Here is a 24192-nt window from a genome sequence, read left to right as displayed (position 1 = left end):
TCTTATCAGAAAGATGTTGTGAAACTTGAAAGGGTTCAGAAAAGATTTACAAGGATGTTGCCAGGGTTGGAGGATCTGAGCTACAGGGAGAGACTGAACAGACTGGGGCTGTTTTCCCTGGAACATCGGAGGCTGAGGGGTGATCTTTATAGAGGTTTACAAAATTGAGGGGCATGGATAGGATAAAGAGACAAAGTCTTTTCCCTGGGGTCAGGGAGTCCAGAACTAGAGGGAATAGGTTTAGGGTGAGAGGGGAAAGATACAAAAGAGACCTAAGGGGCAACCTTTTCACGCAGAGGGTGGTACTTGTACGTATGGAATGAGCTGCCAGAAGATGTGGTGGAGGCTGGTACAATTGCAACATTTTAAGAGGCATTTGGATAGGTATATGAATAAGAAGGGTTTGGAGGGATATAGGCCGGGTGCTGGCAGGTGGGACAAGTTTGGGTTGGGATATCTGGTTGGCATAGACTGCTTCGGACCGAAGGGTCTGTTTCCATGCTATACATCCCTATGATTAGTGCTGAAAAATGTAAGTACTACATTAGTCGCTCACTGCAGTTTAAGAAATGCAGTTAAAGAATGGCATGTACTTCTACAAAGGTTAACCCAAAAGAATAGTGAATAGTTAATAGTTTATTTGGTTAGCTGATGATAAACTAAAAACAGCAGGAAGTCTTTTATTTTTGAACTGTGGTTTAGATACTTAGAATCACATATCAAAATTATAGTAGAGTTTTTTGAATGGAAACGTTCAGTCAGTCATGAATCAGGCATGTCTTTTGTGTCAGGAGACTTTATAACAACCTTCCAGCTCTTAAAAAGGTGAGGAGGGCACAGTGTTGCTGCTGACTTCATGTGGCCTTTAATGATCTATAAATGATTCACGTCCTTTCTTGATACTTCGATCAAAGTCTGTTACTTCCACTTGATTCCAGACTCTCTCAATGGTGGTATCATGCAACCAGAATAATTTTGTTAGTGTGAAGCCATCACTTCACAATTAGAGCTTGGTGACATACTTTCACTCTTAACTAATCAATAATTGGTCTGTGTCAGCTTTTGTTCAATTGCGAACTTGGAGATCGTGTCTAAGAGCAGAGTCTTCCTAGGCACTGAAATTTGAGAGAATTTTTAGATGGACAACTCTGTGGTTAGCACTGCTGCCTCAGCGCGAGGGACCTGGATTTGATTCCAGCTTTGTGCAACTGTCTGTGGAATTTGCACATTCTCATTGTGTCTGAGAGTTTCTTCTCGGTGCTCAGGTTTCCTCTCACAGTCCAAAGATGTGCAGGTTAGGTGGATTGGCCATAAGAAAATGCAGGGTTACAGGGACAGGGTAGAGGGATGGGTCTGTGCTGTTATGAGGGTTGGCGTGACTTGATGGGCTGAATGACCTATTTCCACATGTTAGAAATTCTGTTGAATGAGGGGTTGTTTGACATTGAGATCAAAAGTTTGCATTTTCCAACCAAGTCCTGGATGTTGAGATGAGATTCTTGCTACCCTTATTTGATATGCAGACTTCCATTCTCCCACTCACCAGAGATTGGGAATTTCTAATGTGATAGTCACAGCAGGTTCTCAAGACTCCAAGTTGCTGCTCTGGGCCTACATCTTGAACACCCAGAACCAACATCTTGGGGCACACCCATGTCCACATACACTGACTTCTGGCATATTGCCATTGAATTTATAGTGCTGCTTCACTGCCATTTTGCATTTTGGAATGTTCTAGCACCTGTCTTTGGAATGCTACTGCAAGGGTAGTAGTGCAAATCATGGCCTGGACCAAGCTGCATATTTGGGCTGCTGCTTGCTGTCTTTGTGCTTATTCACTGTTGTTCCACTGAATGCTGAAAGCAGCCCTGCCTGGCACCTTAGTACTTTTTATCCCTCCGCTGCATCTGAAAGGCTAACCATACTTCTGACTTATCCCACAGTTTAGTGCAGACCTAAAACTGAGTAGTTTGTCATACTTGGCAACAATCAGTCATAAAACATGGAAACAGACCCTTCGATCCAACCAGTCCACATTGACCATGTTCCCAAACTAAACCAGTCCTTCCTGCCTGCCCTTGGCTGATATCCCTCTAAACCTTTCCTATTAATGAACTTATCCAAATGTCTTTTAAATGCTGTAACTGAACCTACATCCACCACTCTGAGGGTGGATGTTTTGCTAAGTGGTACAGAGGGCCAACCTTGCATGGGCACAGCACGCCAGCAACATGTATCTTTGTGTGCATCAACCAAATGACATTGTCTCAAAGTCTAAAGGGAGTAGTCTTCAGACCAGTCTGAGGAAAGTATGAATGTCAAGTATGAGGATTAGATCAGGAAACGGGCCCTTCGGCCCATCTAGTCCACACCAACCCTCCGAAGAGTAACCCACCCAGACCCATTCCCCCTAACTAATGCACCGAACTCTACGGGCAATTTAGCATGACCAATTGACCTAACCTGCACACCTTTGGACTGTGGGAGGAAACCGGAGCACCCGGAGGAAACACTCGCAGACACGGGGAGAATGTGCAAACTCCACACGGACAGTTGCCCAAGGCTGGAATCGAACCCGGGTCCCTGGCGCTGTGAAGCAGCAGTGCTAAATACTGAGCCACCGTTCCGCCCCAAAGAAAGCTAGATAAGTCTCCTTGGGAATTTAGAATCCGGTGACTTGCATCATGATCTTGTTTTAATCAACTTTTCTGGGTGGATGTGGAAAAGATGTTTCCTTTCCTGGGAGAATCTAGGACTAGCGGTCATAGCTTAAAAATAAGAGTGGCCATTTAAAACTGATGAAACGTTTTAAAGATGGAGTCTTTGGAATTTCCTACCTCAAAATGCAGTGGATACAGAATTCTTAAATTTTAAAGCAGGGGTGGATCCTTGATAACCAATGGGATGAAAGATTATTGTGACATTCATGAATGTTGAGTTGAGATTAAAACCAGTGCAGCCATCATCTTATCGAATGGTGGAGTAGGCTTGAAGGTCATGTTGTTCTTTTATTCGAATGTTCATGCTTCAGTTGAGACGTCCTTTGGTCAGAGGTCCTGGCACAGTAAGTCATAGGGAGATTGATTATCCTTGGGATGGCCAGTAGGTCTAGACCTCTGTAGTCCAGGGAGTGGGTCACTGGATCTTATACAACCAGCCAGAGGAGTCTCGACAACACTCAGAGCGATCAGTCAGTCTGGTCATTCATTGGTCAGAGTTAAAAATCACACACCACCAGGTTATAGTCCAACAGATTTAATTGGACGCAGTAGCTTTTGGAGTGCTGCTTTGTCGTCCGTCATTGTTCAGGGCTGCCTAGTTAAGTCACTTTTGGCTGGGCCATGATCACTCCTAGGGGACCACTGCTTGGGGAGAGATGCTGGGAAAATTCAATTGTGGAGACTCCAATCGGAATCCTCCGATGAAAAGGGGATTGTAATACAGAAGAAATATACGAAAAATTAGATTATTTTAATATGGAAGGAAAGAATTCATTTTGGAGAAGGGGAGTGAGGCTGGTCATTGACTATAAGCAGCACATCTTTGCTTCCATGAGTGGTCAGTGTTCTAATCACTACTAGATCTGGCATGTTTATTTGATATGATTTGAGGCTGCGGATATAGTGAGCTGGTGAAGATGGGTTTGTGCGGGGCATTTGGGGAAGTGTAAAGGTCATAGATTTGATAGGAAGCATTTCCATGAAGGACATCTATACATTTGGGGATTCAGAGTTGAACTGAGCTCAAGATTCTTTTTTTTTAGATTAGATTAGATTACTTACAGTGTGGAAACAGGCCCTTCGGCCCAACAAGTCCACACCGACCCGCCGAAGCGTATACCACCCAGACCCATACTCCTACATTTTACCCTGTCACCTAACACTACGGGCAATTTAGCATGGCCAATTCACCTAACCTGCACATTTTTGGATTGTGGGAGGAAACCGGAGCACCCAGAGGAAACCCACGCAGACACGGGGAGAATGTGCAAACTCCACACAGTCAGTCGCCTGAGGCGGGAATTGAACCCGGGTCTCTGGCGCTGCGAGGCAACAGTGCTAACCACTGTGCCACCGTGCCGCCCCTAAGCAGTCACTCTTCATGGAGTGACTGCTGTTACCTTTTTCATTGCACATATGTTATTTACAGCACAATGGAAAAGACAATTGTTGTGATTACATCTGGATTCAATGGGTGAGTGCTTCATGAGGCATTTTAAAAGTACAATGTCACTATATTAACACGTGTACTGAAGCTGAAATATGGATCATACATGCCTTGTGAGCCTTTGTCCTACTTTTGTGTTGTCCAAATCCTTGCACTAAGTATTCCTCACCATAGAATGCAGGATGCTAAATTAATTCTGCTAATGCCAATGATGCAATGCAAATGTTAATCTATCTGGAAAGAATGAAGGAGGAGAAAGTGACGTCTGCAGATGCTGGAGATCAGAGCTGAAAATGTGTTGCTGGAAAAGCGCAGCAGGTCAGGCAGCATCCAGGGAACAGGAGAATTGACGTTTCGGGCATAAGCCCTTCTTCAGGAGGGCTTATGCCCAATTCTCCTGTTCCCTGGATACTGCCTGACCTGCTGCGCTTTTCCAGCAACACATTTTCAGCTGGAAAGAATGAAGCCTAGTTGCCAAGTAGCAATCGCCTTGCCTGTAGGAGCAGTTCTCTTCACACCTTGGGCAACATAATATCATGTCTAGTACTAGTGAACTCTGTACTATGCTGTTGTTGTGGTTAGATTATCACACAGCTGGTGTGTAAAGTGATCAATTTTACCAACTCAAAAACTTGCCTCATCTGAGTCATCTATGCTGTCCAGTCATCATTGTTCCTTCAGCTGTGGAACCCAGAAATATACAGTTTGAGATGGAAGTTGTCTCCCCTACAGTGGAATCTGTTGGCCTTAAAGGTTTGGTTGGGTAACCGCCAGAGCCTTTAAGGCTAGAGGGCTCAATTATCCTTTGTGTCCTGCTCAGATGCAGGTGTATCTTCCTCAGCTGTAGCTTGCATGGGACTGAATGCCAAGTAGGGTGGAGATGGAAGGTGCAGACATATCTGGTGTGTCCTGAGAAGACTGATAGAAATGGATGGTTTCTCCTGCAGCTGGATGCCTGTGGCACTAACTGCTTCCTTGTGAAGAAGGAGATCCTAGAGTTGAGGTCAGATTCCCTCGTTTCACCTTCATCTTGGTGTTGAGCACCAATGTTAGAACAATACAGTATAGGTCAGTTGGTCTGTTGAATGCACTGAATGTTGGACATGACTGTGGAGACAGCCAGATGCTCTCTCACCTAAGGTAGTAGAGTCCTAACTATGTTGCTTCAGCCTCTTAATTAGGTTGCCCAGTGTCCCCCAACAAACCTGCCTCCTGCTTCTGCATCTGCTTGTGTATCTGTATGAAATTGTGAATTTCCCACACCACAGGATCTTCTCCTACCTGGAACTGAACAGGTGCTTGTTCTCCAGCAGACCTTTGAGTGCCAGCAACCTGAGATGTTTTTTTCACAGCCGGCTGTGTAAGACATGGCAGTGATGTAGATGCTATTACCTGTAATCATTTTAAAATAAAAGTGCAAGTATCTGAGCTGATTGGGAGTTCAGAAGCCAGCCCTGCCAGTGCTTCATTTAGAGCATCTGGGCTTCCCTCCTTTTTGAGGGAGAGAAGAACATGTTTTGCAAGGTGACTGTCTTGATGTAGAAACAGTGGATCTCTCACTGGTGCCTGTGGAAGACTACAGAATATTGCAACTAGGTGATAAATTAAAATCACAAGGGATGATGGGCATAAACAATAGTTTACAACAGTAAACAATGCTTTGTACTTGGTTGCTGGGTTGCAGAACTTTTAGCATCTCTACAATAGGGTTCCAGGCTTTACCTGCAAGGGCCAGAATCCTCTCCTTTGTATACGGTGAGGAGATGAATACTTGCATCAGCATCCTGATTCTTTCACCCTTGTTATACAGTTCTGGTGTGTGTGTGTGCATGTGTGCGCATGCGTGTGCGTGTGATCATGGCTGCCGTCGTCCCTGAGGGACGGGGCAGTCCTTTCTCTACACATCCCCATCCATCCAAGGTGCGTACCAATTTCCCCTTGACCCCCAAGTCCAGGGCAAATGTCTACAACCACATATGGGACAGTTCTGTACTCGGTGCCTGACCCATTGTACATTAACTCTTAAATATAGTGCAGGCACCAGGGATGCCTGTACACATAGCTTTTTAACTATGAGTGGGAGATTTGGACTGGCATCAGACAAAGGTGCCAAAAGGTTGTTAGAGATGAGTTTAGGATGATTGTGCAAGAAAATTTCACTAGGCCTTGTTGTTAGCAAACCTTTGATTAAAACTTGATGAAAATAATAAAGCCAAAATATAAGAATTTAAGCTCTAGGAGTCCACTAGTTTTGTGCTTTGAGTAATCTTTAGTCAAAGATCACTAAAGATTAGTGGGTTTCCTCCGGGTGCACTGGTTTCCTCCCACAGTCCAAAGATGTGCAAGTCAAGTGGATTGGCCATGCTAAATTGCCCATAGTGTTACGTGCATTAGTCAGAGGGAAATGGATCTGGGTGGGTTAGTTTTCGGAGAGTGGGTGTGGACTGGTTGGGCCAAAGGGCCTGTTTCTACACTGTGTAGGGATTCTAAATCTAATCTAATAGCAAGTGTAAACTAGCACTCAACATTCGTCTTGGGTATCTTTATTCCAGGGGAAAGTCCCCTACCCAGTATGATTCAATTTGGAACTTTCCAGAAGCTTGATGGACTATATTGCACAAGCAAAGGTGAACTGACTCTTAGCAGTTTGAGTCATTTTAAAATTCTTCAATGCCCATTTTAAAATGTAGCGGTCAGCGTTACATTTAATGGTTAAAGTAATGAGGTAGGATTTGCCTTGACTTGGCTTGACATCTGTTTTTTCCTGACCCCTCTCCAACCTTCTGTATTCAGCCTATTATTTTGTCTACTATTCTGTTATCAACCTGTTGTCTGCCATTGCAGACTTTTTTTTCATCTTGCTCTTTATCCTGTTTGTCTTCAAGGGATCTTTGGAGTTGTTTTCCCTATCTTTCCCTTTTTGTGGTTTAAAAACTTTGATTGACTGTGCCCGATTTATTGCCTGCTTTAGAGCCAGCCTATTGTTCAGTTACCATTTTACTTCCCAACTTTTGATTCAAATTTTTCTTGTCCAGATTGGTTGTTACATAATTGAAGTTGGCTTTCCCCACAATTAATAATTCATGCTTTGGATTTTTTTGGTCTTTTCCATAACTAACCAAAACACAGAAAATAGGAGCAGGAATAGATATTTGAATCCTTCAACCTGCTTTGCTGTTCAGTTTGATCCTGGCTGATCCAATCTGATGCCCTCTTCCCGCTTTCTCACCATACACAGTGATCCCTTTAGCCCTACGAACTATATCGACTTCCCTCAGAATTTAGTGTTTTGGTCTCAACTATTTACTGTGGCAGATAATTCCACATGCTTGCCACACTCTCTTAGATGTTTCTCTTTATCTCAATCCTAAATGACCTAACCCATGCTCCTTAGACTGTGACTCCTGGCTGTAGACTTTCTGGTCATTGAGAACATTCTTCATATTTACTTTCTGTCTAGTCATGAATTCTCTGCCATCACCATCACTTCCAAACTCCAGTGAATATAGACCTAACCAATTTATTCTCTCTCCATATGTCAGTCCTACCATCTCCGGAATCCGTTTTTGGTAAATCTACATTACACCCCCACCAAAGCCAGAACATCATCCTCCGATAAGGAGAGCAAAATTGCCCACTGTACTCCAGATGTGGTTAGAACAGTGCTCTGTAAGCCTGCAGCAAGAGATCCCTACTCCTGTAAACAAAACTTGTTACTTTGAAGGTTAGCATAATACAGCTTGCCATCTTTGCCGCCTGCTGTACCTGCATACAAGTAGACAATCCTTTATCCAAAATCCTGAAATCCGAAAAGCTGTGAAATCCGAAGTTTTCTTCGAAGTTTTTTTACTCATTAACAAGGTTGTTTGGGTCAACTGTATGCATGCCAATTCCACACCCCTCGACCCACATCACTCCAATGTGACGTGGGGGTGTGACCTAGCACTGGCAGGCATTAATTCTGTCTCTGGGCCCATAATACTCTGTGTCTGCTGTTTGGTAAATTTTTTCACTGTCAAACCGTCACTTATTCTGAAATCTGAAAAATTCTGAAGACCAGCTGGTCCCGAGGGTTTTGAATGAAGGATTGTGTACCTGCACGTACTTTCAGCAGCTGGTGTACAAAGGCACACTGGTCGTCTTGTACCTTTTTTTTTTTCCCCTTTTTTCTCTTTTTTCCCTATTTATTACCACTTGTTTCAAAAATCTACCTTCCTGTTTTTGCTACCAAAAGTGGACAACCTCCTGTTTTTGTACATTTTACTTCATCTCCATGCATTTACCTACTCTCTCAACTTGTCCAAATCACACCGAAGCACTTCTGCATCTTCACACCTCATACTTTCACCCAGCTTTATTCTGTTGACAAACTTGGGAGGTATAACATATAGTTGCCTCATCTCAGTCATGAATATATATTGTTAAAAGCTGGGATCCAAGCATTGACTCCCAGGAGGATCCTACTAGTCACTGGCTGCCACTCTAAAAGATCTGTTTATTCCCACTCTGAGAAATGACAGCGAATACCCTTGCCAATTTTTATTGGTACGCCATCGAGAGCATTTTGTCTGGATATATCACTACCTGGTATGGCAACTATGCCATCAAGACCGGAGACGGTTACAGAGAGTGATGAACTCAGCCTGGACAATCACAAAAGACAACCTCCCATCTATAGAATCATCTACAAGACCCCTGTCAAGGAAAGGCCACCAGCATTGTCAAAGATCCACCCCACCCTGGCAATGCTTTTCGACAACCTCTACCGTTGGGGAGAAGGTACAGAAACCTGATTAACACGCACCATCCGTTTCCAAACCGTTTCTACCCTACTGTTGTTAGAATACTGAATGGCGTCTGAAACTATTGTGTACCTGTGTTTTTGTTTTTGCTGCCGTTTACCTATTATTTACTTAACTGTGATCTGCCAGTATTGCTCGCAAGACAAAGCTTTTCGCTGTGACCCAGTACACATGACAATAAATTCAATTCAATTCAATTTCTTGTCTACCAACCAGTGTTCTCTCTGTCTGGGTGCTATACTGAATTCCATGCACTTTAATTTTACAGGGGAAAATAGTGCGTAAGTTTTAAGGTGCGAGGGGAAACGTTTTCATATGGGGGTAGTACAAATATGCATTAAGCTGCCACAGGAAGTTGTAGAGATGGGTACAATTACAACATTTTAAAAGACATTTGGGCATGGACAGGAAAGGTTTAGCTGGATATGGGCCAAATGTAGGCAAATGGGACTAGTTCAGTTTTGGAAATCTGCTTAGCATGGATGAATTGGGTCAAAGGGTCTGTTTTCATTCTTTAAGACTCTACATGATTCTACCTATGCTAGTCTCTTATGGATGATGGAAATAGTCACCTGGGTTTACTTACCAAAGTTGTCACTGTTCCTGTGCTAGCACCTGTTCTCACATTATGAACCTGTTATCTCTGTGATGAACCTGTTATCTCTTTTCAAAAACCATTCACTTCTCTTGCAGCTTTTCAACTCCTGGTCTCCTTAAGGCTGAAGATAGGGAAAGAAATGGGAAAAGAGCACATGTCTCCCTTCCTTACCAAACTCCCTTCCTTACCAAACTCCCTTCCTCACCAAACTTGGTGTTTCCACTCTATAAGCAGGTCATGGGGCACTTCAAGAATCATAATCAGTCTGGCAGAGTCAACATGGTTTGTGAAAGGTAAAGAAAGAATACAATGTGAAAAAGTGAGGTTATGCCCTTTTGGTAGGAAGAATACAGGCATAGATTATTTTCTAAAATGAGGGAAAAGAAATCTGAAGTACAAAGGGACTTGGAGAATCCTGAAGTAGTACCCCTTCAGGTTACCATGCAGTTTCAGTTGGTAATTAGGAAGGCAAATACAATTCGAGTAATTATTTCAAAAGGGCTAGAATACAAGAGTAGAGATATGCTGCTGAGGCTGTATAAGGCTCTGGTCAGACCATCTTTTGGAATTTTGTGGGCAGTTTTGAGTCCAGTATCTAAGGAAGGATGTGCTGTTTGGAAGGGGTGAAGAGCATATTAGAGGAGTGGTTCAAGATTCTGGGTTTATACTCTATGAAGTTTTAGAGGGATAATGGGGGAAGGATTTCATTGAAACTTTTAGAACACTCAGGTCTGGATAGAGTAAATGTGTAGAAGATGCTTCCACTAGTTGGAGAGGCTAGGATCAGAGGGCACAGTCTCAGTAAAGGGATGACCCTTTTAGAACTGAGATGAGGAGGAATTTCTTCAACCAGAGCATAATGAATCTTTAAGTCATCACCGCAGAAGGCTGTGGAGGCCAAGTCGTTGAGAGTACTTAAGACCAAGAGAGAACTCCTAGATTAGTAAGGGAATCAACAGTTACATGGAGAAAGCATTAGAATGGGATTAAGAAACATATCAGCCATGATTGAATGGTGGAGCAGACTTGATGGGCCATATAGCCTAATTCTGCATCTAAATCTTATGTGGGACCTCCTCAAAGACCTTCTGAAAGTCCAAGTTAACCACATTGTCTGTCTCCCCCTAAAATCTCTACTAATTACGTCCTCAATTCCTGTCAATATGTGGAGTATGGTTTCCATTTTGTAAAGCTACGCGTGACTGTTCAATCTAGTTTTTTTTTACCAAGTAGTCTACTATTAAATATTTTATAACTGACTCTAGCATTATCTCTACTATCAATGTCAGGCTAATTGGCTGATAATTTCTTGTTTTCTCTCTCTGCTTTTTAAATAGTGGGGGCTACCTTCAAGTCAGTAGGAAGTGTTTGAGTTGACAGAATATTGAAAGATGACAGCCAATGCATCCACTATTTCTGAGACCACTTCTTAGGAATGTAAACTATTAGTTCCTGGAGGTTTATCCACTTCTTAATCCCAAATATTTACCCAACAATGTTTCTGTACTAATACTGATTTCCTTCCATTTCCCCCCCTCACCAGAAACCATGTTGCCATGGATGTGAAGGACCAAAATATGTATTTAATTAGTCTACCATATCTTTGTTTTCTGTTTATAACTTCTCTAGTTTAAGTAATAACTGATCACTGTCACCTAAAAAAAAAAATTCGCCGACTGTCACTTACTCGACTTGGCCTAACTCATTGCTAAGAATTCCGTGTAACACTGCTTCCTTTTTGACTGAAAACTCTAGGAATTCTTGTCCATATCTCCCTTTAACATTATTCTAATATAGAATGGTAGAATTGAAGTCCCCTAATATAACATCCAAAATTCTTGTAATTCTTCTGATGGTTCCTTACAAATTTGTCCTTCTAACTGAGTCAGGTTCCTCTTGTCGCTGCGGCATAATTTTCAAATGACAGTCTGTAGCTGTAACTCGCCAACCTTCTTAAATCTGTTCAGACTTCAGCAAAACAGTATTCCAGTTTCTTTTGGTTTAATCTTTGCTAAAATATAATCATAGAAGCTCTACAGTATGGAAGTAGGCCATTTGGCCCATTGAATCCACACCTACCCTCTAAAGAGTATACCACTCAGATCCAACCTCCTACCCTGACCCTGTAACGCCACGTTTCCTGTGGCTAATCCTAACCTATACATCCCTGAACTGGTGGTGGGTGGGGGTGAAATCCAGAATACCTGGATGAAACCCAGGCCGACATCAGAATGTGCTAACCAGTGAGCCACTGTGCTGCCAATGTGTGTCTTTCCTGATGAGGGGCTTATGTCCGAAATGTCGGTTCTCCTGTTCCTTGGATGCTGCCTGACCTGCTGTGCTTTTTCCAGCACCACACTCTCGACTCTGATCTCCTGCACCTCCAGTCCTCACGTTCTCCCTGACTCTCGTTGTTGAAAATGGCATTGAAACTTTCTGCATGAGATGGTTTGTTTGTAGGTTATAAATAGAAGACTCATTAATGGTAATTGTTTCAGATGAATGTAGATATATCTAGTAAAAATGTTTGTTTTTTATTGTTTAAAATGTTTCAATGCTCTTCAATTTGCAGACGAATCCCATTGGAAGATATTCCTGAGGATGAAAGTGCATGTGCTGCCTGGCTTCATAAACTATATCAAGAAAAGGTGAATTCATCTTTCCAGTTACAAAGGAATATTAATTGAATTATTCATAAAACTTTCACTCATCAGGGGAGTACCTGTTTTCTGGAAGGCTACAACAATCCAATTCCTACTTTGGTGCCTGAGTGACTTAAGGCACTAAAGATTTCTAAATCTCAAATGGCTGGCAATCCAAAGCAAAATTGGGCTGCTTTGGTTTGCTTGTTTCAACATTGAGCACATTGTGTTAAACAGAAAATTGATTACTCTTGATGCCGTGTGCTAGTGAGAGTAGGAATAAAAAGATAGGGCAGATAAATCAGTGGCTGAGGAGATGGTGCAGTAGGCAAGGATTCAGACTCTTGGATCATTTGAGATCTCTTTTTTTTTTGGGGGGGTAGAAGATACCTGTTCCGAAGTGACTGTTTTCACACGAACTGGAGGGGGCCAGGATCCTAACAGGAAATTTTTGTTTAAGTTCTATTTGGGAGCTTTTAAACTAATAAGTGGGTGGGTGGAGGGGGGGTTGGATCCTAAGAAGTAGTACGAATAGAGAGACAGAAGAGGATAGTTTGCAATTTAGAGAGCCAGTTAATTAAACAAAACAGACAAGAGCAAGTCAGAATAAAATAACTGAAGAATTAAACTGCATTTATTTCAATGCAAAGGGTCTTGCGGGAAAGGCAGATGAACTCCGGGTCTGTATGGGAATATGGAATTGGGTCATAGCTACTACAGAAACATGGCTGAGGCAGGAACTGGCAGCTCAATGTTCTGAGGTTTAGATGCGATAGGAAGGATAGAAAGTGAGACAAGGGAGGAGAGGAGTTGTGTTTTTGATTAGGGAAATATAGACCAGGACTGCTGTAGTGGTAAGGGCTTGGATGGTGAGGAATTTGGTTAAATGTGTTCAAGGAAACTTTCTTTATTAATATGTAAATGTACCTACTAGAGAAGGAGCAAAACTTGTATTTCTCTTTTTGGACATAAAGTAGGGCAAGTGACTGAAGTGTTAGTGGGGAGCACCCTGAGAACAGTGATCATTCTATTAGTTTTAATATAGTTATGGAAAAGGACAAGTCTTGTATAAAAGTTAAAGTTCCTAATGTAAGGCAAATTTTGATGCTATTAGACTATTGGTGGGCGGCACGGTGGCACAGTGGTTAGCACTGCTGCCTCACAGCGCCGGAGACCCGGGTTCAGTCCAAAGATGTGCAGGTCAGGTGAATTGGCCATGCTAAATTGCCCGTAGTGTTAGGTAAGGGGTAAATGTAGGGGTATGGGTGGGTTGCGCTTCGGCGGGTTGGTGTGGACTTGTTGGGCCGAAGGGCCTGTTTCCACACTAAGTAATCTAGACAAAACTTTAAGAAGTTGATTGGAGTAGATGTTTGCAGGTAAAGGGATGACTGTCAAGTGGGAGGCTTTCAAAAGTGAGATAACGAATTCAGATGCATTATATTCCTCTGAGTGAAAGGTAAGGCTGATAATTGTAAGGAATAATAAAGAGGCTCTGGTCAAAGAGGAGGAGGTATATGTTAAGTAAAGATAACTGGGATTAAGTGACTCTCCTGAAGTGTGTAAGGGGTGTAGGGACATTCTTAGAGGGAAGTCAGCAGGGCAAAAAGAGGATACGAAGTAATCTTATCTGCCAAGGCTAAAGATAATCCAGAGAGATTGTACTTGTACATTCAGAGCAACTGGTGAGACATTATACCCCTTTAAAGATCAACGAGGCCATCTGTGTGTGGAGCCACAGGAGATGGGAGAGATACTAAATAAATATTTCACGTCCATATTTATGTGGAGAAAGATGTGAAGGCTAGGAAATTCGCAAATAAATATTAATGTCTTGAAAGCAGTTCACATTACAGAAGAGGTTGAGGCATAAAAATATAAAAGTGGATAAATCTCCAGGATCTGATCAAGTGTATTCTAGGACATTGTGGGAAGTTAGGGAAGAAATTGTGGGGTCCCCAGCAGAAATATTTGAGGTGCTGGAGGATGAGAGGGTGGCTAATATTGTGCCTATGTTTGAGAAGCTGTAAGGAGAAACTTGGGAACTATATACCAGAGAGTCTGACATCCGTGGTGGTTAAGTTGTTGGAGAGGATTCTGAGAGATAGGATTTACGGGCATTTGGAGGGGCAGGGACTGATTAGCAATCAATAGCATGTTTTTTTGACATGAGAAATTGTGTTTCTCAGACTTGAGGTTTTTGAGGATGTAACCAAAAAGATTAAGGGCAGAGTGGTAGACATTTACGTGGACTTTACTAAAGCCTTTGACTGGTTTCACACGGCAGACTGGTTTGTAAAGTTAGATCATGTGGGGATCCAAGGAAAGTTTGCCAATTGGATACAAAATTGGCTTTATGGTAGGAGACAGAGGGTGGTGGGTTGTTTTTGAGACTGAAGGCTTTTGACCAGTGTGGTGTTCCATAGGGAACAGTGTTGGATCCACTGTTATAAACAAGTTAGATGAAAATTTAGGAGATCTGATGATACAAAATTGGTGGGATAGTCAACAGTGAAGGTTACTTAAGATTACAGAGGGATCTTGATCAATTGGGCCAATAGGCTGCGGAGTGGCAGATGGAGTAAAATTTGGATAAATGCAAGGTTTTGCATTTTTGGTAAGTTAAATAAGGATAGGGCTTATACAGTTAATAGTGGAGCCCTGGGTAGTGTTGTCAAACAGACACACTAAGGGTTCAGGTACACATTTATTTGAAAGTTGTCATAGGTAGATAGGGTGGTTAAGAAAGTGTTTTCCATGCTTGCCTTCATTGCTCAGACATTTTTAAGTATAGGAGTTGGAGCATCATGTTGAGGTTATGCAGGACATTGGTGAAGTTACTTCGCCCTGCTACAGGAGGCATATTATTAAATTGCAGAGGGTTCAGAAAAGATTTACCAAGGTGTTGCTGGGACTGGAGGGTTTGAGTTAGGAAGAGAGGCTGGATAGGCTTGGATTCTTTTTTTCACTGGAGCGTAGAAAGTTATAGAAGTTTATATAAAATCATGAAGATTTATAGATAAGGCGAATAGCAATGGTCTTGGGTGGGGGAGTTCAAAAGTAGGGGGCATATTTTTAAGGTGAAAGGAGAAAGATTTAAAAGGGGCCTGAGGAACAATGTTTTTTCATTCCACATTTGAACCATCCTCTGCGTGAACTGTCGAAGAAGTGGTAGATGCAGATACAACATATGAAAACATTTGGACAGGTACATGAATAGGAATGTTTAGAGGGATATGGGTGAAGCACAGGCAAGTGGGACTAGTTTAGTTTGGGAAACTTAGTTGGCATGTATGGCTGAGTCTAAAATGTTGAATATTTTTCATGGCAAACAAAATTAATTTTACTTTGGTAACTTTTTAAATTATGTTTTAAAAGTAAAAAGATACAACATATTAAGCAAGTACAAAGTTAGGAAAAGAGGTAAAGGAAGAAAAGAACAAAAGCTCCGGGCAGGAGAGGTATGGTAGTGTAAGGCATAGGATGGTAATGAGAATAGTAGAGAAACAAAATTTGCCAAGAGTTGTGCCACGATCACGGGTCAAATCCTCAAGGTATTGAGGACACTTAAGTTGAAAATTCAATGTTTTAAGTCTTTTTGTTTTTTTGCAAAGGGTCTGATATAACTAGAAATGGCTATGGATGTAAATTGAGGGAGGCTGTAAACAGCCCTTCGAAGGGAAGAGATAGTGAGTCAAAACAGACTGGGTTGTGATTCTTTGTGACTACAGAGGTAACGAAGGGCTGATAACTTGTGGTTAAACAGCAACCCACCACTTGCAGAGCTCTCGAACTGCAGGCACGTTTTGTGTTTTTCCCCTTTGAAAAATACACAAGGACATTAGTTTTTAAAAGCCCGTTTCATCTCTAGTGACCTTCTGCGAGAGTGAATGTTCTCTTATGTGCCACCTCTGGTTTGATTGGTGTGATGTGAAGGTTACCGTCTATGAACTATTCACCCCTGTTTTGCAGGTAAAAAAACATTTTTAACTGGGTGCTTGTCAAGTAACTAATGTAACAAATGGGAACAGGATAACAGAAGGGCTCTCGCATTCTCTGTCTGTTTCTTTCTCTGTCTCTGTGGAGGTCCCTCTTTGTCTCTGTCTCTTTCTCTCTGTCTCTCGCTCCCCCTCTGTCTCAATTAAATCATAATTTGATAGTATCTCAACCAATCTGCAAAACTCAGGATTGTGAAGACGGGCTCCATTATTGAACTATTCGTTTTTCACAAATCAGACTGATCTGTATAACTTTTTGTTTAAGTTTTTTAATCTCCGTTTGGTTCTCAACTGATTTCTAACCTGCGTATTTCTTGCATTAGTACTTTTTCTTGCGAAGTATTTAATACAGTTTCTTTTAAATCCATCAATGTCTGACTAAATTGGTTCTCTGTCAAAGCATAAGTATGTTGGTCGAGGAGAAAGGCAACCTCTGAAACAACTGAAGGGGTGGTGAATAAGGAAGAGTGTCTATTCAGTTCTGCTTACTCCGAAGCCTTGGTTATCCTCTCTAGAACCAGAGCGAATTGGGGAACCTCCCCTGGGGTCTGGTTATTAACAATATAAATAGAAACAGTAATTCAGTGGCTGCTGTGCAGAAATAAATTTGGTCAGATATCATGATCTGAAACTGTTGAATTGGGATGATATAGAGTACTTTATTTTAATTTGTTTTATGAGATGTGGGCATTGCTGACCTGTCACTTATTGCCAATCCCTTGATGCCTTTGAAGGTGATGGTGAGGCTATCCTCTTGAACTGCTGCAGCCTGTGTGCTGTAGGTAGACCAACAGTGCTGTTAGCTCCAAGAGTTTGGCCCAGTGACACTGAAGGAATGGTGATATATTTCCATTATTGATGATATATATCCATGTGAAGATGGTGGGTGGTTTGAAGTGGAATTTGCACGTGGTGGTGTTCCCATGTATCTGTTGCCCTTGTCCTCCTCCATGGAAGTGATCGTTAGTTTTGGAAGGTACTGTCTAAGAAGCCTTGGTGAATTTCTGCAGTGATATACACTGCTACTACAGAGTTGTTGATGGAGGAAGTGGATGTAGTGCCATCATGTTGGCTGCTCTGTCCTGGATGATGTCTAGTTTCGAGTGTTGTTGGAGCTGTGCTCATCTAGGCGAGAGGAGTGCGTTCCATCATATCCTGACATGTGCTTTTTGATACTACTTGAGGAATCAGGTGGTAAGTTACCCTCTGCATGATTCCTATCTTTAACCTGTGTGTGCCTTTGTGTTTAAATGACTAGTCCAGTTCAGTCTGGTGAATAGCAGCTCAGTGTGTTGATCGTGAAGGATTCCGTGCTAGTAATGCTGTTAAATGTCAAAGGATGTTGGATGTATTGCCTTTTGGTGTTGGTCATTGCCTGACATTTGTAAGGCACAATTCTTACTTCTCACTTTTGATTCAAGCCTGGATATTGTCTAATATTTGTTGCATTTGATATAGATTGAAGATTAAGTGCAGCATTTGCAAGGCCATGAGGTTGTAATTGTGTTGAGTACAGTTCTGCTGTTAGGCCATAACACTTCATGGATGCCCAGTCTTGCTAAATCTCTTTTGAAGTCTATTCTATTTACCGTGGTATTAATAGTAGTGCTACACATGGAGTATCTTCTGCATGAGGTTGGAACTTCATTTCACAAGGACTGTTCTGTGGTTGCTCTTACCAAAGCTGCCATGGACAGATGCATGTGTAAGGCAAATAGGTGGGGATGAGGTTATGTATGGTTTTTCTTGTTGGTTTCTTCAAAACTTGATGCAGACAAAGTCTAGTAGCTGTGCTCTCTGTTTCAACCAACGTAGTCAGTAGTTTTCCTGCTGAGTAATTCTTTGGGGTGGACATTGAAGTCACTGGCCCAGAGTACATTCTGTACGCTTGCCACCTCTGTGCTTCCTTCAGGTGGTGTTTGATGTGGAGAACTGATGCATCAATCAAGTGGGTGGGAATATGGAACTCCAGCACGGGGTTTCCTAATATATTTGACTGTATGCCATAAGATTTCACAGGTCTGGAATCAATGTTGAGACCCCTCTGGGTAGCACGCTCTTGACTTCTACACGATAGAATGCAATGTCTGGGTAAGCCTTGTGGGTGATAGGACCTGCTTCGGATTGCTTTTGATGTTATCTGGGTCATTGTCTGTAAGATTGATTCCAGGAGTATGACTGTTTTGTTACACTGTTGCTTAACAAGTCTAAGACTGCTCTCCTAATCTTGGCACCAGACCCCAGTGTTGTTAAGGAGGACCTACTGACTAATTCATGTCCATTCAATATATAAACACTATATTTTTAGCAACAAAATGGTGTCATGCCCAGTGTGATGTACATCTTGAGCATGAAAAAGCAAAAACAAATGTATTTGCACATTGCTGTCATACTGGTGTGGTGATTCCATCTCATTTTATGCACAAGTTGTATTATCATTAAATACTAATGCATCATCTGACTAAAGAAATGACCAGAAGAACCCAAGACAATGCACAAATAATATAATGAATGAACCTTTTGCTTAATTTTTCACTAAAACCTACAATCTGTTTTCAATTCTAGGATATGCTACAGGCAGACTACTTCAAAAATGGCTTTTATCCAGGCACTCCAATTGTACCACCGAAACGACCATGGGTCCTTGTAAACTGGCTATTCTGGGCTCTGTTGCTGCTGTTTCCTCTATTTAAATTAATTGCTAACATGATCTGCAATGGATCTTCCTTGACCCTAATTACTTTCTCACTTATCATTGTTGTAGGTAAGTCATAGGTTTTGTGTTTCCATCTAGAATGTGTGCAGCATGGCTCAGCATGAGCTTGAATTGTCAAATAATAAAGAGATGTAAACACTTTGAAGATTTTGGAGAAGGTTTGGCAGAACATGTAAAAATTCCCTCTTCTATTTTGAACCTGGTGCTGATTTTTCCAAATATAGAAATTTTCACTTCTGGCCTCTGTTCAAATATACAGTGGCTATGTTTTGCTTTAAGGAGCAAGCATCTTTCAAGGTCTTCATTCTGATTCTGTCATGAAATGTTTATTCCTGGATGTCACTAACAAGACTGCATGTGGAGATGTGATGATAATGCATGTGCATGCTATCTTGGGCACATAGTTGAAGGATGTGATGCTGTTAAATCCTATTTTAATTTTTTGTTTATTATTGCTCTTTAATTTTTAACTGTTCTACCTGTAGATTCATCTGTTCTGAAAGATTAGGTGAGCCTTAATCATAATTAATACTCCACAACTTACAAATTCAAGGTGGTTTCCAATTTATGGACTCCTTGTCTATGCTGATCTCAGCTTCGTAGTGGTTAAGGTTCTGAAGAAAGTCGGTGTTTCTGAGTTAGGAAGGTGATAATTAATCAGCTATCCATTCCTCATTTCTATATATCTAATCTAATCCTGCATTAGGTAACATTCCTTTATTAAGCCAGTCACTATTGATTTTTTTTTTAATTTTCTTCCCAAAAGTATTGATCTACAGATATCTTTGCTTGTCTGTGCTTCTCCAGCTCTACATATCATCAGCATAGGCTTTCCATACTTTCACTTGCTTTGGATCATTCCCCCACTGTTTTCTCTCAAAATAAACAAAGGTTCTCTACCAACTTTCTACTGAGGATGCTCATGTTGATATGTCTAGCCTGCCAGTGAATTTGCAGGATTTTATGAAGGCAGCACTGATAATTCCAGGGATTTGCGGTGTCTGCTGTACACCGTCCACTATTCTTGGCCATAAATGGTTAGGGAAATGGAAAAGGGTAAGGTGCAAACTTTGTTTGGCAGGAAGCAGCAGAATAATTTCACCCTGAGGTATGGCATAGATACAGACAGCCAAATCAAATCAGTCTGACCTTGAAGGTCATCAAATATTTTAATTTACTGTTGTGTACATCTATAGTTTCTTTGAACAAGAATCAGCCTGCAGTTAATTTCCAGACCCGTCCTCGTAAACCAGTATCAAATTGTTAGTTCTTTTCAGTGTGAGCATCGACATGTTTCTAAACTGTCACCTTCATTTGTCAGCTCTCAGTTCACAGCTCCAAACCAAAACTATAAAAATAAAATTACGAAGTGACTTCTTTCACTTTGGTATTTGCATAAGGAGGAGAAAGATTTGAAGATGAGTTGATATTTGGCAAGGATTGAATGGAAGAATAAGTAGCTGATAGTTTTTGAGTGTTAAAAGGGGAAACGTGCCTAATGACATGGAGCAATATGAACATTGTGCTCAGGAGAGATAGTATGTTGCTGGAAGGAGGATTGACAGTTTTTGGGATATACAAGTTGGATTCATTTGAAAATGAGAGAGAAACTATTGTGTAGTTAAATCTTGGAAAGAGAGCTGACATGTAGTGGAACAGAATGAAGTGGAGTAGAAAGTTGTTAGAAAGTAGAAAACAGTTTAAAGGACAGGAAACATCAATTCCTGCTGCATCAGAGGTAAAGTCAGTTTGGGGAAGAAAAAAGTTAAAGTAGGTTTATCCTGGTGACATTTCCAGATGTATTTTCTTATAAATCATAATTGTTAATATGTACGGCTCCAGTTCAATTACGCTAACACATTCCAGGGGCTTATGTTCTTATGCCCCAATCCCGTCTTTACCCGCAAGTGCTGATGGTAGGACCTGGAGGATAGTTTTTGAGAAGGCAGGCATTCGAATGTCCATCTCCATCAGCCTGTCTAATTAATGAGCCTGAGTGGGGTCCTGTGTCTGGAGGATACCTTCAACGGTAAATGCTGTGAGAAGGTGGATGTAAGAATATCTTAAAGGAATTTACAATATGTTTTAAAAATTGGTGACTGCTGTCGATGTCATTGTCGAGGGAAAGTGATATTTGGACTTTCCTGATTGTACCTGCCAGCTGCCCTTAATCAACCATGACAATAAGCTCGCAAGACAAAGCTTTTCACTGTGCCTCTGTACACGTGACAATAAACTCAATTCAAATTCATGTAGAAATTTATCTAAATGGTTACCTGGCGCTGGTGGTTTGTGGCTATCATTCCCCTGAAGCGGTCTCATTTTAAAATATGCTAGAGGTGGGAACATGTTGGCCAATAACATTGAAATTATTGACATGTCAAACTCTGAGCCTACTCAATGGATCTCCTTAGTAAAGCTAACCTGTGATATTTGAATGAAGTTCAACTGAATTTAAGCTGATCTTTAAAGAGCTGGAATGTATGCCAGGAGCAGCACCAAGCATATCTAAGAGAGATGTCAACTTGGTAAAGCTATCAAAAGGACTACATGCATGCCAAACGGCATAAGCAGCAACTGATAGACAGAGCTAAACGATCCTGCAACCAACGGATCAGATCTAAGTTTTGCGGTCCTGCCAATCAAGTCACGAATGATGGTGGGCAATTAAACAACTCGCTGGATGAGGAATATCCACAAATATTCCAATCCTCAATTATACAAGAGCCTAACATAAGCCTGACACATTTACAGCAATCGTCAGCCAGAAGTGCGTGATCACAGCACCAACACTTTAAGCACTTTCTAAAGCATAGTTTCTGCAATGCAGGGTTGCACAAGAATGCAATCATTGCTTTATAGAAGAACTGACTATTTAATATCTGTTTTAGAGTTTGGCTTTTGAACTAGTATGTGGATTTTAGTCTGTTTTGTGAAGGGGTTTAATTATTAACTTAAGTATTTCTGAAATATTTGATTTCTCTAAAAAGTGAGAGACTTACTGGGGAATTATGGGTTTTGTTTTCATCAGATGAGTTTATTGAGTGAACAAAATAAACTGTTGTGCAATATACTTCAGTTGGAAGTATTCAGAATGGTATGTTTTTTTTTTGTTGGCTTGGAAATACCCATAGCTTGATGAAAGCTGCTTTTTATTTTGTTGCAATTTGTAGGAGTCCTTGTTTAAGGTGAATGTAAAACCATTTGCCGTAAAGGGAGATAGTATAGAACTGCCAAAAATAGGTATCTCCATGAAAGGTGTTTAGTTTTAAAGTTCCAGCTTGAGTTTGGATAAAACCCTGAAGGGTTATTTGTTGCTGAGTAAGTCTTATGTTCTGTCGTATGAAGACGCAAGGCAGAGGTTATCAAATTCCTTAAGACAGGAGATTGAAGCCATAATTAAGTCAAACTTTACAGATATAGCAGAGAAGAGAATTATTTTTTGGTGAATACTGTAAAGGAATCAATAGGATTATATTTTACTGAGTTTTGAAATCTTTAAACTTGTAAGAATAGTTGATATATTTTGATTTTAATCATTTTGCACAGTAAACTCTCTTGTTTAAACCAAGTCTGCAGCATTGTGAGCTTACACTTCAGTGAAGGAACATCTTGCTAAAGCAAATGTGATACCAGATTTCGGTGTGGGATTTGTATTCTTTAGTAATAACGTTGGTTAGGATCATGAGTACCAAAAAAAAGTCTGTAATGTTCTCAAGACTACATGCTTTATTGACACTGATGTATAATGTGACCATCTTGGGACATCAGTTTCAAAAATAACTTGGAGAGTTGGAGGATGGTGATCCTAATATTGTGGGAAAACTAAAAGGAACTTTAACACTTTGATCAATGCCATTTTAACATGACCATCTTGTTTACAATTGTACTACTGGCTTTAGCACTGATTTGCATGGTTTGCAAATTCATAAGGTGGCCATAGTTGAACTGTTCAAAAGACTGCCCTGTGCCACTAGGCAAAGATGAATAATGAAGCAGGAAAGTGTTTTGAAGTATTAGTTGTATCTGAAAGAATAGGGTATTTTATGTTCAAAGGGAGAAAAAAAAGTCCTTTGTGGTTTTTAAAAAGCTGTTCACTTAATTTGCATGTCAAATTGGTTAGTTGGCATAAGATGTTACTCTCCACCCTAAAGAGAAGCAATTTTCTGAGGATGGTGGCAATTTTCATTGGCAGCCAATGGCAGTTTGTTCTACCTTTGATTTTTTTTATTTTGCCGCATTCAAACATTTGAGCAGATGTATGAACAAACAAATGGGTCAAATACGTTTTTAAAAGGAACTTGAGCAATATTTGACTTTCAAATATCTTCCCTAAGATTTTTAGTTGCTATCATACTTATGTACACATGCAGTGGTGCTTTTTTTTTAAAAAGTCCCTTTCCCTTAATATTACAACAGTAATGTAGCATCAAATGCAGGTATTACAACAACTTAGAAAAAGTGTCATATTGGAACTGCCTAGTTATAAAGTAATTTGCAGATACAAAGTATGTACCTTAAGTTTCCCGTGTCTGCACATAATGCTCCCATTCAATGGAGAAAAATGTGCTGATAATCAAGCTCCACTCTTCCATGAGCCACCCAATTAAACCGCTAAGATCAGTTTGCCTGTCTGACTGTGTTCTTCAGGAAAAGAATTCACACTAGGCTTTGTTATTAACAGGAAAAGAACTATTTATTGTAAACAAGCTTAATTCGTTAACAAATGACAAAAAAAGTGACTTAAGCTATACCTCTTTAAAACCTGTAGTATTTGTGTACATATTGATGAATAGGATGCAAATATTATGGGTGGAAAAATATAGTTAGGGAAAATTGATTTTCTGCTGATCAAAACTTCAGACCACAAGGTAGTGGCGAGCTGTTCTCCGTTCTTTTGCTTTTAACAATGATGACATTGTTTGCAGAGCCATTGTCATTCTTTGATTTATTAGCTATTCAGATAGACCTAAGTCGTCTTTAGACTCTTTAGGATTGTGTATTCACTTGCAGAGAGAAGGGGTGGTCGGGAGCGGGCAAGGATGTATTTGTTGAGGAGAAAGTGAGGTCTGCAGGAGCTGGAAATGTGTTGCTGGAAAAGCGCAGCAGGTCAGGCAGCATCCAGGGAACAGGAGAATCGACGTTTCGGGCATAAGCCCTTCAGGAATGAGGCTGGTGTGCCAAGCATGCTGAGATAAAAGGTAGGGGGGAGGGGATTTGGGGGAGGGGCACTGGGAATACGATAGGTGGAAGGAGGTGAGGGTGAGGGTGA

General features: G+C 41.0%; 1 protein-coding gene across 11 annotated transcripts in view; it reads left to right on the top strand.

The window, feature by feature from the left end:
• The window catches only part of agpat4 (1-acylglycerol-3-phosphate O-acyltransferase 4 (lysophosphatidic acid acyltransferase, delta)), a 192526-nt gene that overhangs the window by 146425 nt on the left and 21909 nt on the right, over positions 1 to 24192 (top strand). For all 11 annotated transcript variants that reach the window (XR_006312574.1, XM_043696316.1, XM_043696318.1 and 8 more), the window contains 2 exons: positions 12140 to 12215; positions 18770 to 18968. Coding sequence is in view for 10 of the 11 variants with exons in the window: in XM_043696316.1 (XP_043552251.1) it covers positions 12140 to 12215; positions 18770 to 18968 (275 nt within the window). In the remaining variant the exon portion in view is untranslated. The remainder of the gene's footprint in view (positions 1 to 12139; positions 12216 to 18769; positions 18969 to 24192) is intronic.

The sequence above is a fragment of the Chiloscyllium plagiosum genome, chromosome 9 (assembly GCF_004010195.1).
Source record: "Chiloscyllium plagiosum isolate BGI_BamShark_2017 chromosome 9, ASM401019v2, whole genome shotgun sequence".
In the NCBI taxonomy this organism is placed as follows: domain Eukaryota; kingdom Metazoa; phylum Chordata; class Chondrichthyes; order Orectolobiformes; family Hemiscylliidae; genus Chiloscyllium; species Chiloscyllium plagiosum.
The sequence above is the reverse complement of the archived record's forward strand: the minus strand, read 5'-3'. Positions and strand labels throughout refer to the sequence as shown.